The sequence below is a fragment of the Pan troglodytes genome, chromosome 11, assembly GCF_028858775.2.
Source record: "Pan troglodytes isolate AG18354 chromosome 11, NHGRI_mPanTro3-v2.0_pri, whole genome shotgun sequence".
NCBI classification, from domain to species: Eukaryota; Metazoa; Chordata; class Mammalia; order Primates; family Hominidae; genus Pan; species Pan troglodytes.
The window spans coordinates 31,436,483-31,448,676 of record NC_072409.2 but is presented as its reverse complement, the minus strand read 5'-3'; the positions used below and the strand labels follow the sequence as shown (position 1 = coordinate 31,448,676).

General features: G+C 38.8%; 1 protein-coding gene across 12 annotated transcripts in view; it reads left to right on the top strand.

The window, feature by feature from the left end:
• Positions 1–9,634, top strand: part of ZNF462 (zinc finger protein 462) — a 153,610-nt gene extending 143,976 nt beyond the window's left edge. For 11 of the 12 annotated variants that reach the window (XM_016961387.4, XM_054658929.2, XM_054658931.2 and 8 more), the window contains 2 exons: positions 5,550–5,673; positions 6,827–9,634. In XM_016961387.4, the coding sequence (XP_016816876.3) occupies positions 5,550–5,673; positions 6,827–7,034 (332 nt within the window). In that variant the 3' untranslated portion in view covers positions 7,035–9,634. Of the gene's footprint in view, positions 1–5,549; positions 5,717–6,826 lie in introns of all 12 variants that reach the window. The other variant, XM_054658932.1, reaches the window with a different exon arrangement.
• Positions 9,635–12,194: the final 2,560 nt, after the last annotated feature.

Here is a 12,194-nt window from a genome sequence, read left to right as displayed (position 1 = left end):
GGGACTTTGGTACTATTTTTCTAACTTCCTGTGAGTCTATAATTATTTCAAAATGAAAAAGTTTTCAAAAGTATATTTAGTTGTGGATATACATTTATGTGATTCAGAGTTGGTTTTCTATATTGTTCAACATAGAATATTGTGAAAAACCCCAGACTATACATACAAGAATATAGGTTGAGATATGTTACTTTAGTTATTGCAGATTTATCAGAAGCACGTGGATAACATAAACATCAGAAATCAACATTGCAGATATTGACCCAGAGATGAGAATAGTACTAGTTGCCATTACTGAGCATCATTATGTGCTAGCCTCAGTGCTGGTCGTTTTTATATAACATTTTTCTTTAATCTCATGACTAGAGAGGACTGTACATTTAGCCTGCTTGAATTTGGTTTCCAGTTCTGCTACTTACTGTCTAGATGGCTTGGGGTAAATTATTGTATTTCCTTGTACATTCATCATCTGTGAAATAATCACAATCATAATAATGAGAATAATATCACCTCCCTCCTAAGATTGTTGTAAAGATTTTTTTTAACTTTAAAACTTCAGATTTTGGACTTTTAAAATTTACTTTTTAAAATTATTTTAATAAAAATTGTATATATTTATGATGTACAACATGTTTCAAAATACATATACATTGTGGAAAATTAAATCAAGCTAATTAACATATGCATTACCTCACATACTTGTCATTTTTTATGGTGAGAACACTTAAAATCTACTCTCTTAGCAATTGTCAGGTATACAATATGTTGTTATTAAATGTAGTCACTGTGTTGTACAATAGATCTCTTGAGCTTATTTTTCCTATCTGACTGAAATTTTGTATCCTTTGAACAATATCTCCCCAAACCCCGAGCCCCTGGTAACCACCATTCTACTATCTGCTTGTATGACTTTGACTTTTCTAGATTCCCCATATAAGTGAGATCATGCAGTATTTGTGCCTGCCTCTCTGTGCCTGTCTCATTTCACTTAATGTAATGTTCTACAAGTTTATCTACGTTGTCACAAATGACAGGATTTCATATTTTTTAATGGTCAATAGTATTTCATGTGTGTATATACCACATTTTCTTTATCCATTCATTTATTGATGGACACCTAGCTTGATTACTTACCTTGGTTATTATGAATAACCCTGCAGTGAACGTGAGAGTGCAGATATTTCTTCAATATCCTGCTTTCATTTCCTTTGGATATACCTAGGAGTGGGATTGCTAGATCAATGTGGTAGTTCTACTTTTAACTGATTGAGGAACCTCCACGCTGTTTCCATAATGGGTGTACTAATTTGCAGTCCCACCAACAATGCAACAGGAGTTCGCTTATCTCCACATTCTCTCTAGCATGTTATCTTCACTCTTTTTGATAATAGCCTCGTAACAGGTGTGAAGTGATAGCTCATTGTGGTTTAATTTGCATTTCCCTGATGATTAGTGATGTTGAACATTTTTTCATATGCCTGCTGGCCATTTGTGTGTCTTCTTTTGAGAAATGTCTACTCAGATCCTTTGCCATTTTTTAATCAGATGATTTTCTATTGAGTTGCTTGATTTTCTAATACAGCATGGGTATTAATTCCTTATCAAATGTATGGTTTGCAAATATTTTCACTCATTCCATAGGTTGTCTGTTACTGTGTTGATTGTTTCCTTGGCTGTGCAGAAGCTGTTTAGTTTGATGTAATTCTGTTTATCTGTTTTTGCTTTTGTTGCCCATGCTTTTGAGGTCATATCCAAAAAATCATTGCCCAGACCAATGTCATGGAGCTTTTCCCCTTTGTTTTTGTCTAGTAGTTTTATAGTTTTAGGTCTTATATTCAAGTTTTTAATTCATTTTGAGACGATTTTTGTATCTGGTGTGAGATAAGGATCTAATTTCATTCTTCTGCATGTGGATATCCACCTGTTCCAATACCATTTATTGAAGAGACTGCCCTTTCCCCATTATGTGTTCTTGGCACCTTTGTTGAAAACCGATGGACCGTGAATGTGTGGATTTATTTCTGGGCTCTCTATTCTGTTCTGTTGGTCTGTGTATCTGTTTTTTATGCCAGTACCATGCTGTTTTGATTACTATAGTTTTGTAGTCAACTTTGAAGTCAGGTAGGGTGGTGCCTCCAACTTCGTTCTGTTTGTTTAAGATTTCTTTGGCTATCCAGGGTGTGGTTCCATGGGTTGTTGTAAAGATTAAATGAGATAACACACAAGACCTTCACCCAGTTCCTAGAATATAGCAATCACCTAATAAATGATAAGCCTGCAATGTAGGTGTTATTTTTGTGATTTCACAAATGGGAAAATAAGGACCCAGGAAATTTAAGAGCATGTTCAAAGTAAAAAACAAAACAAACAAACAAACAACAACAAAAAATATAAACCCTGGAGACCAAATTCAATTCAAATTTACATCTTCTGGCTCCAAAGGCAAGCCCTCTTCTTACCCTGCACACCACTTTCCCAGTGCTTCGAGTAGTGTAATCTTCACTGAAGGGGACCTGACCCTGAAATCTGTGGATTCAGTGGCCCTTGGGACCTTGCTGTAAGGAGCAGTTTTGCAGAATTTCTTTGTGTTTTCTGCTTGTTCTGTCTGCAAACATTAAGGAAGCCTATTGGTGGGCTACTTCCCTCCAAGGTGTTCCCTGTTCCTTTTCCTGACTTGCACTCACCCTCCTACCATGATGCCAGGGCTAAAGACTATGGGTTTGCGAAGGGGGCCCCAGTTTGGCTCTTGAACCCGTGACCAAGACAGTCAGCAGGAAATGACAGCCAAGGTACACTACCCTTTCAAAAACCCTGTGCCTGTATTAACCTGAAAAATACATGGACAAATAAAACATCCTTACCATGTAGGTTGATTGTTCTTATAAAGTTATTACTTTTATTAGTAGAGGCTGTATCCATTTCTTACAAGGAAAACGGTTGTGATCGGAGAAGCATGGCTTTTTTTTTTTCTTTTTCAAACCATTTCATGAGTATGTTCTTTACAATGATTTCTTAACATCTCTGCACTGTTACCGGAGTTTTCTGGGAGAGGATACTTTTGACAGAAAGACTCCTTTTTCTTCATGATCCTCTGTGGCCTTGCCTTTTCTCCTCTGGAAATAAACTATTTCTCATTGGATATTATTATGGCTTTTTAATCTCTAAAGCTGAGCATATGTGATTTCAAAGGTTATAAGCATTATAAAGGCAAAATACCCTTCTAGGCTTCTGCTCCCCTATGACTCCTTATAAAAAAGAGAAGGAAAGAAAGAAAACTCGAATTTAAAAGATGGTGTTTGAGATGTGTGTGGTATACCAGGCAGACCTCCTTATTTTACCCTACTTGGCAGCCCCCTTTTACTTGGCACTGTGGCATTACACTGGAGTGGTTTGGCTGGAAAGAACTTCAGGGTCTCCTCTTCTCACTGGAAAAAGTATAGTGTCCACATTCATGAGCTTTACCACATGGGGGAAAAAAAAGCCCTCAGGGTGGAGAAGCACGTATTCCTCTCAGAGGGTGGGGGATTTACATGAGTAACTTCCAGTCACATTAATGGGAATTACAAGCCTAAACCTTCCCTTCCCCCTCGCCGATCCTTGAAAGAGCAGCCTCCTTTGTCCCATCTCTCCTTTGAATAGACCAAGAATCAACTTTCCACCATCTAGGTGTATTCTTGGCAGGAAAAAGAAATACACGCAATAGCCTCGGGTGTTTCTGCTAGACATCCCAGCTTCTAGGAGCAGAGGGCAGGAGGTGGCTTGCGTGCAGCTCTCAGGCTGGTGGAGAGCTCTTGGAAGTGTGGCCAGTGCCCAGTGGCCTCCTCCTTTGAGGATGGAACTTAGTATGTGCCATTGGAAAGGACAGATGACTGGTTTCCTATTTACAGATTAAGGGTAAAGAAACAAGTGTACCAGGAACATTATTCCTCTTGTTGGCAATTTAGACTTTTATCAGACACCCTCAGTTTAGGGGGTTCACAGCCTCGCAGCCACCCCACTCCCTACCTCCTTTCTAAATGCAAGTGCCGGACTGAATATGGACACGCTGCAGGTCCTGCCTAGGAAGCTCAGGGAAGATTTGAAAGAGAAGAATCCAGGCATGAAGAAATCAAAATTAACCCAAGCAGAATCCTCCCCACCCCCCTCTCATTATGCAGTTGGGGAGGAGTCAGGAAGGCATTCTGTTGATTTCTTGCCCAAGATAATCCCTGCTAAGGAATTAATGCGCAGAGCAGATGGTGCTGTCTCATTTCCAATGAAAAGAATCAAGGAAGATAGTCTGTGCAATTATTTTTAATGGCTTGTGTGGTGATCTTCTTAATTTGTGAGAAAATGTTTCATCTTTTGTTAAAACTGGCCCCAGTCACATAGCTGTTTGTGCTGAAGATTAAGGCATCACAGAGCCCCCCATCCTGTTAACATCGTCCTGAGAATCTTATTAGATGGGGCATTTCAACCAGGAGGCATGTTCCTGTAATGTCTTGTATGTGTGGACCAGAGTGATCAGAGTGTAAAGATGATCAACACTTCCCTGTGCGATGCCCTCACTTTGCAACACGGCTGCAGAACTGGCAAGGTCCTGCTGTTTATTACCTACATGAAGACTTGGCCCTCTGTGGTATAATGAAACACATATGGGCTAGGAACTCGGGCTAACACAATGGCCATATAATCTCTTATCTTTGAGTTTGCCAGGAGACGTGGCCTGAAAACAGTTAAACAGCCAATCCACATTTATCAGACTTCTACCATGTGCCTAGTACCATGGAGGAAACAAAACAACTAAGTCAATATTTGATGTTTACAACAGACCGTCCAGAAATGTCTGCATATCCCCGTATTCATGAATACCACCAATTGAGGGGTAGGTGCCAGGCAGCTGGCCAGGATCTCTCAATAGCAGGGGACATGTGTTCACATACTGGTTCCCACTCATCCAGATAAATGTTCATGGTAGACGCTTCGCTTGCAGATCTCATTCAGTGCACATAACCGCCCTGTAAGGTATTGATTATAATATCTATGATGGATGACCACAAGTCATGAGCCTTCAGCCTTACTTGGAACAAGTAGAAACCCTGAGGTCCACAACACATAACCTGGTCCAGGGCTTTCAGTAGCCTATGTTCTTTTCAGTGAACAAAGATAAACCTGTGTCAAAAAGGAAATGAATAGATGCTAGCCTGCGAGGCACTGATATAAATCATCACACAAGGGAGAGAATAAATCGGAAAAAATAATGCTCAGATTCCTTTGGAATCTCGGGCAAGGGGCTCTTCAGTCAAGAAAGACCCAGATTTTGTGATAGAAGCATTGGGGAGGTGAGGCGAAATGAGGTCTTGGGGCCCAAGAACCAGAAACAGTTCTCGAATGCTATTCAAGGAATGCCCTAAGGGGGAAACCTAAGAAAAAGTAAGGAATCTGGAAATTGCTTTCACCACATGGCTTTATCAGTGAAGGTAGGAGAGAGGGTATCCTAATGAATGCTGACTTACCTATTCTGCTGATTCCCACAGCACACAGGTAACACTTCTGCTTTCTCTTTGCAGAGCTGATGAGATTTTCTGACCACGGGGCTGCTCTTAACACTGAGAAGCGTTTTCCATGTGAATTTTGTGGACGGGCGTTTTCACAGGGCTCTGAGTGGGAAAGACATGTGCTGAGACACGGCATGTAAGTTGGGCCACTTCAAGGATGCCTTTGTCCAAAGCAAGAGGTAGGGAGGGAGGGAGGGGCTCTTGTTTTGGTTCCCCTGACAGTATGTACACCCCTCTGTGTCACATTTCTGGGCCGTGGGAGGAGAGGCAATGGTGAGGAACCAAGTTTCTCCTTTTCTGTTGTTTTTTAAAATGGTCACCCAGCCGCAAGTCAAATAGGGAAAAAAATCGTCTTTATGAATGATCAGTCCTGCTCAAGCCCGTGTGCAGAAGTATAGTGTTTTCTCCAGCCAATATCCCTTTAGTCTTCATTAGCGTGACATTCTATAATAGAACGTGAATCGAGGTCAAAAGATCTGGCTTCTGTTCCTGCCTCTCTGACTGATCATTCCCTGAGTGGCCCTGAACATTCCCATGTACTGCCTCGGGGACAGAGCCAGCTTCTGCCTGCCTCCCAGGTAGGTGAGAGCATACTTGTAAAATACTTATGAGATCCCTGAACATAAAATCAGCCCCTCAACAAGGCACGTTAGTCCACCAGATGCAGAGAGAACCTAGGATATGGTCTTTTCAGGAGGAAACATGGCTTGTATGGTGATATGAAGCCTGAAGCTTGGTCCCTGAAGCCTCAAGGGTCTAGACCTCAGAGAATATAACCAAGCTTCCCGAGACATGGGTTCCATCTTCAGGTTTTTGCTTTTAGTTTGTTTTCGTGATTTGTTTCGGGACCTGACAAATAAATCTTTAGTACCTGAGTTACTCTTTTAGACTTAATAAATATAACCAATCTCCAAGCTTCTGGGTTCAGCCGATGACTCTGAGCATAAGACAATTCTTGCTGTTACCACTTATGACCCAGTAGAGGAAGTGACATAAAATGATTACGCTTATCTAGAAAGAAAACATGGGATAATCAATATATAGTATAATAATGGATACTTCTGTAAGTTCAAATCTTTAAGATACAGAAATATGTGACTTAAGCAAAACATAGCAGGGATGCATCACTTGGTATTTTGTCATACACCCATGGCATTTGTTCAAAGGAAACCCCAAGGCTTTTTGAGGATCAGGAAAATAAAGACACTCGAGGGTTTTTATTATTTTTTGTTTAAAAAGAGAAATATATATACTATACTCATCTGTCTCTTCGATAAATGTTTTTCCAGGGCATTGAATGACACCAAGCAGGTGAGCAGAGAAGAAATCCACCCAAAAGAGATCATGGAGAACAGTGTTAAAATGCCCTCCATAGAGGAAAAGGAAGATGACGAGGCCATTGGGATAGACTTTTCCCTAAAGAATGAAACAGTAGCCATCTGTGTAGTAACTGCCGACAAATCTCTTCTGGAGAATGCAGAGGCCAAAAAAGAATGAGCGTTTGGTGAAATTCTTAATCAAACCTTACTTGAACAGTGATGAAAAAGTGGGAGGGCTGGCTTGGGCTGAGAAGGGAGGGACAGAAAAGAGAAGACAGAACAAAGCTGCTTTTTAGGACTGAACAATCTATTTTCAAAGCACTGGTACCTGTGTGAGTGAGTATGTAAATTAAAGTTATTTAAATGGTTGGAATATGTGGCTCCTTTTCCATCACTACATCTTTTCTTCCGGATCTTCATCATGGAAGTTTCATTTGTTGCGGAATATGGAAGCACCTCCCAAGGGTACGGTGCACCCTGTGGTGGTCTTGGACAGTATGTGGAAACAGAAGCTCCATGACGGTAGAAGACTTCTCATTGGGGAGCAACTTTTTGACGCACAACTTTTGGTGCGTTTTTCTAGTTTTAATACCTTAAGCTTTTTCAAGACCTAACTGCAGCCGCTTTGGGAAAAAAAAACAAAAAACAAAAAACAGAAAACAAAAAAAAAAAACTGCTTTGCATAAAACAGTCACCTGTTTCCTAGTACCTCAAACTTAACCAAGGGAACTCTCTGCATTTGTCAGTACTACCTGTCGTCGTTGTGGTTAAATGTAGAGAGAACTGCTGGGCAAGATGGTGAATGGAGAAAAAAAAAAGAGTTTTAAAGAAAGGAACACAAATTGTGCTTAAAATCCCCATGTGGGTTTTATTTCTTAAAATACTGTGATTTTTTTAATTATTTTAGTAAAAAACAAAACAAAAAAAAGAAACAGACTTTAATTATTAGATAACTGTTTGTGAATTGTCATCCTTTATTCCAGGTAAGCTGTTTATTAGTGTTCAACTATAATTTAGAATTTGGTAGATTCATGTGAGCTAATTTTAAGGTGATTGTGGAGTTTTGTTTGCCACATGTTTATTTTCTATCAATTTGAGTGTTACAAACACAGCACAATTCAGTTTTTCATACGAATTGTTTTTCGTGTGTGTGTTGTTACTGTTGTTTTAATTTCGGGGCAAGGGAGATTTAGTTTTTTGTGAATAGGAATGTTTTTATTTTAAACATGGAAATAACAAAGAAGTTAACTTTCTTTTTTTTTTTTTTTTAATTTAACTAAAGAACCAAACTTTCGGCACAGCTATGCAGCTTGTGGGCCAGATGAGGAGGTCCTCCTCACCCTTTTGTTGCCTGTCAAATTCACGCATTATCCGTCTCATAAATAATTTCTGTTAGGATTGGCTGGCTTTTGTGTGTGATTTTAAAATCTGTGTTTTGTTTCTGCTGGCATTGTGTTTTGTGGGGGGTTTTCATTTATTTAGGGGACGAGGGGATGTACTAGAATCCCATCCCTTTGGTGAGAGTGGACAAGAAATAACGTATCCTACAAGGAGCCTGGAGAACTACTTTCTTTCTTTCTTTCTTTTTTTTTTTTTAATCTAGCTGCCAGCTGCTCTGTCCCCCATGTCAGCTTTTTCAGGAGGGAGCAGCTTAGACTAAATCTAAGCCTACATTTATAATATGTTCTGATTGTGAACAAAGGGTTTCGTTCCAAAAAATAGAAAAGAACTTTTCTTGAAGCCTAGGTTTTAGAAGCCCGTGTGTGTGTGTGCTTGGATGTGTGTGTGCGTGTATGAGTGTGTGTGTGCATGTGTGCACGTGTGAGTCCTTTGGTTTTCATGTTTTGTTTTTTTTTTTTTTTTTTTACTTGGAAGGGTTGTGGGAGGGTGGGAGGGAAGAAAGGGAAGGGGAATTGCTGAGATGACAGTGTCCCACACAGCTTCAAATAAAATCCATGGAAAGATGTTGCGTTTGTGGAATAAGTGCTTACTTGAAAAGCATGTTCTTCTTTTATTTTCTTACTGTTAAGAATTTTTATTTGTAGGATGTTTGTTTTAATTTAATTTTTTTAAGGGATGGGGGCCATCATGTGGAAACCAGAAAATGGGGAAAGTGTGAACTATCCAGACAAAGATTCATTTTGTGTCTATATTTGTTTTTAATTGGCCTCATTTCAAATGTATTAAACAGTTCCATACCTGGATTGGGTGTTTGTAATGGTTACCAAAAAACAAACAAAAAAAGAAAGAAAAAGGAAAAAAAAAAGAAAATAATTGTGACATGCTTTTATCACTACTTTATTTTTCAAATAACATGTAAATATTGTAATCCATTGGATTTTGTTTTGCTAACCTGTTAATAAAAATATGGGACCATTATCCTTTTAACAAGGCTAGAATGTCATTTTTTTCTTTTTCAAACATATACCTGATATTTTGTGGCCACACATTTTGGATGCATTATTATAATTCTGTTGACTGTAATGACATAGAATTTACAACATTTTTTGTTGTTGTTTAATTTATACAGAGGACATTTTTTTCAGAGCTTGAGAGAAGAAAATAAATAGCAAAATGATAACCTATTGACTCCAGTATCAGTGTTTCCCAATACTTCATAAAAGATAGGGAGACCCTGAGTCCTTGAAGCCAAGGGTTTAAAAACAAAACAAAAACAAAAAAACAAAAAAAACCACAAGTAGGTTATTCAAGTTGTTTGCAACATACATTTTGTAATGAAATGTGAGAAATTAATAAAGAATTTTTTTCACATGTGTCTATGTGCATCTGTTGTAAATCATTTACAGATATGACTACAGATATGAAATCTAGAAATATAGCACTACCTTTCAATGCTTGTACACGAGATATTTTAAGTCATTGAATCTACACAGGTATGGAAAGCAAAGGTAAAGCTGAGGTGAGGTTGAGGTTGAGCTGGGATTTTCAAATGTTAATATTTCTGCATCAGGTATTCATCACCAACTGAGGGAGCTTTAGGGAAGGAGTATTTTCCATCAAAAATGTGAATCAAAGTGATGTGTGAACTTCAGAAGGAGGAAGCACCCGTGATTAAACATCATCTGGGACCCTGAATCCACAAGCACAGTCATTTTAAGCTAACTGCCAAGTCACACCCACTGCACAGGATCTATTTCAATGTTGCCCTCCTTGCTTATGAAAGCCTGCGCCACAAACTATCTTACTGAACATCCTGCAGCCATAATTATCACCATTAACTTATTCTTTGAGCTACCCTGTTATAAATCAATGGAAAAATTAATAGTCCTGAAACCTAGAAGAAAAGTAAATTGAAATCAACAGCATTAATTATTAACTCAAAGCTGAGTTACACTACCTGCCTCTACCAGTGTTAGAAGTATGGCTCCTGAATCATTTGTTCAGTGTTCATTCTAAAAACTTGGTTCTAACCCTTCCTCCTCCCCATCCCTATCAATCAATAAGATCGCATTCTGAGTAACATTTTATATTCGAATACTCAAGAGATACTCAACCTTTTCTAAGGACTGCAGGTTGAGAAGTTTATCCTGTATGTTTTCAGAAAGGAGAGAAAGTGACTTAATGGACTTCACTGCGATACAGCTGTTGTCTCATGGTCTTCATGAAATATTTTATGAACAGTGCTTTTACTGAGTTCATATCTAATCCATATTCTCACTTTGTTTATGTAAAAGAAATGGAATTTATTGCTATATAAGTCATGGTAGGGGGTGCAACAAGGCAAATCTTGAAATCTCTGGCTTAACACCATAGAGATTTGATTCTTACACACACTCCCTGTGAATGTCTGTGAGGTGTCCTAGACCTGTTGACTTGGGAGTCTGGGTTGCTCCATCTGGTGATGCTGTCATCTCAACACATGAATCTCAAGGTCAACGCTGAGAGCTTGGAAGTGTTTCACCCACTCAAATGCCTGATCCAGGAAGTAGCACACATCACTTTCAGCCTCTTTTTATGGGCTGGATCTGGTCACATTGTTCCACCTGTCCAAAAAGGGACTGGAAAGTGTGTGAGCTTCCAGTGTGCTTAGGAAGAGCACGTGACCAAGCAGCCTCCACCATAGTCAGGAACTGGTAGAGAAAGAAACCCTGTTCTTTAGAAGGTAAAGGATGCTGATCCCACCGCATTGCTCACGCACTTAACCAAGATTTCTGAGCAAATATTTGGTGCTAGCTATAGCAAGAAACAGGACAGACGTGAGATGTGTCTTCTGACAGCTCATGAATGGTGAGCATAGATATGCAACATTTGGAGACGTGCCTTCCACTGGAGATGCTTGGGGCTTGCTGGACCCATTAGCTTCCTGGTGTGAGGCTTTGACTGTACCTCTGCATTGATAGTGGCAACCCTTGGGAAACATGGTCTTGATAGTAAATGTGTTTTTTCTGTCCATCCGAAAGAACATATTTGACTTAGGGAGGCATAAAAGAAATTGGTTACTCACATACATTCGTTGAGTCTTTTAGTCCTAAGTTTAACAAAAATTACTATGTTTTTTCCTTGCAACTATCCTTATTGATTCACTATTTGCCACCATTATGGCATAGCTCTCAGAGGAATAAGTTTAGCAAAACAAAACTATCTCTCACTTCCTTTCACTTGTACACTTGTGTATACACTCCACTCGTGCCAACAGGTGGAGCTTTAAGGATTGGAGAAGTCTTTACCTTCAGAATTTAAAAATTTATGTTTACAATTATTAATGTGATGATATTAGAGGAGACATCAAAATAAAGTCACTTTCCTGCCTCCCACATCCATATCCAGGAATGCTTTCTACCAGTTTCATTCCTGAGCACTTTTTACATGTCTCTAATCAATTTTAAAACATGCTTTTTTCCACTTAATAGTATATTTTCCATGTTGCTATAGAGTCTTCACAACTAAAAATGTTCAGAACGACATAACATATTGAATGGAAACACATAACTGTGTAACTCATGAGTTATTGAACATTTAGATTTTTAGATTTTGCAATATTATAAATAATGATGTAGTTGATATCTTGCCCATGGCATCCCCAGCCACACTTTTGGATAATTTCATTAAAATAAATTTTCAAAGGTACAATTAGCATTCAAAAGGGTATTATTAATTTGCACCAACACCAGCCATGAATGGAAGTAATAACTTAATCATGCCCTTGGATATACAAAAGAGAGGGAGATACCATGATCATGAATGTAGGTTCTAAAGTCAGCCCACCTGGATTCAAATCCCAGCTGACCCACTTAATTGTGTGATTTCAGGCAAGCTACTTAAACCACGTTATGTCTTAGTTTCCTTATTTGTAAAATGAAGATAACAATATTCAACC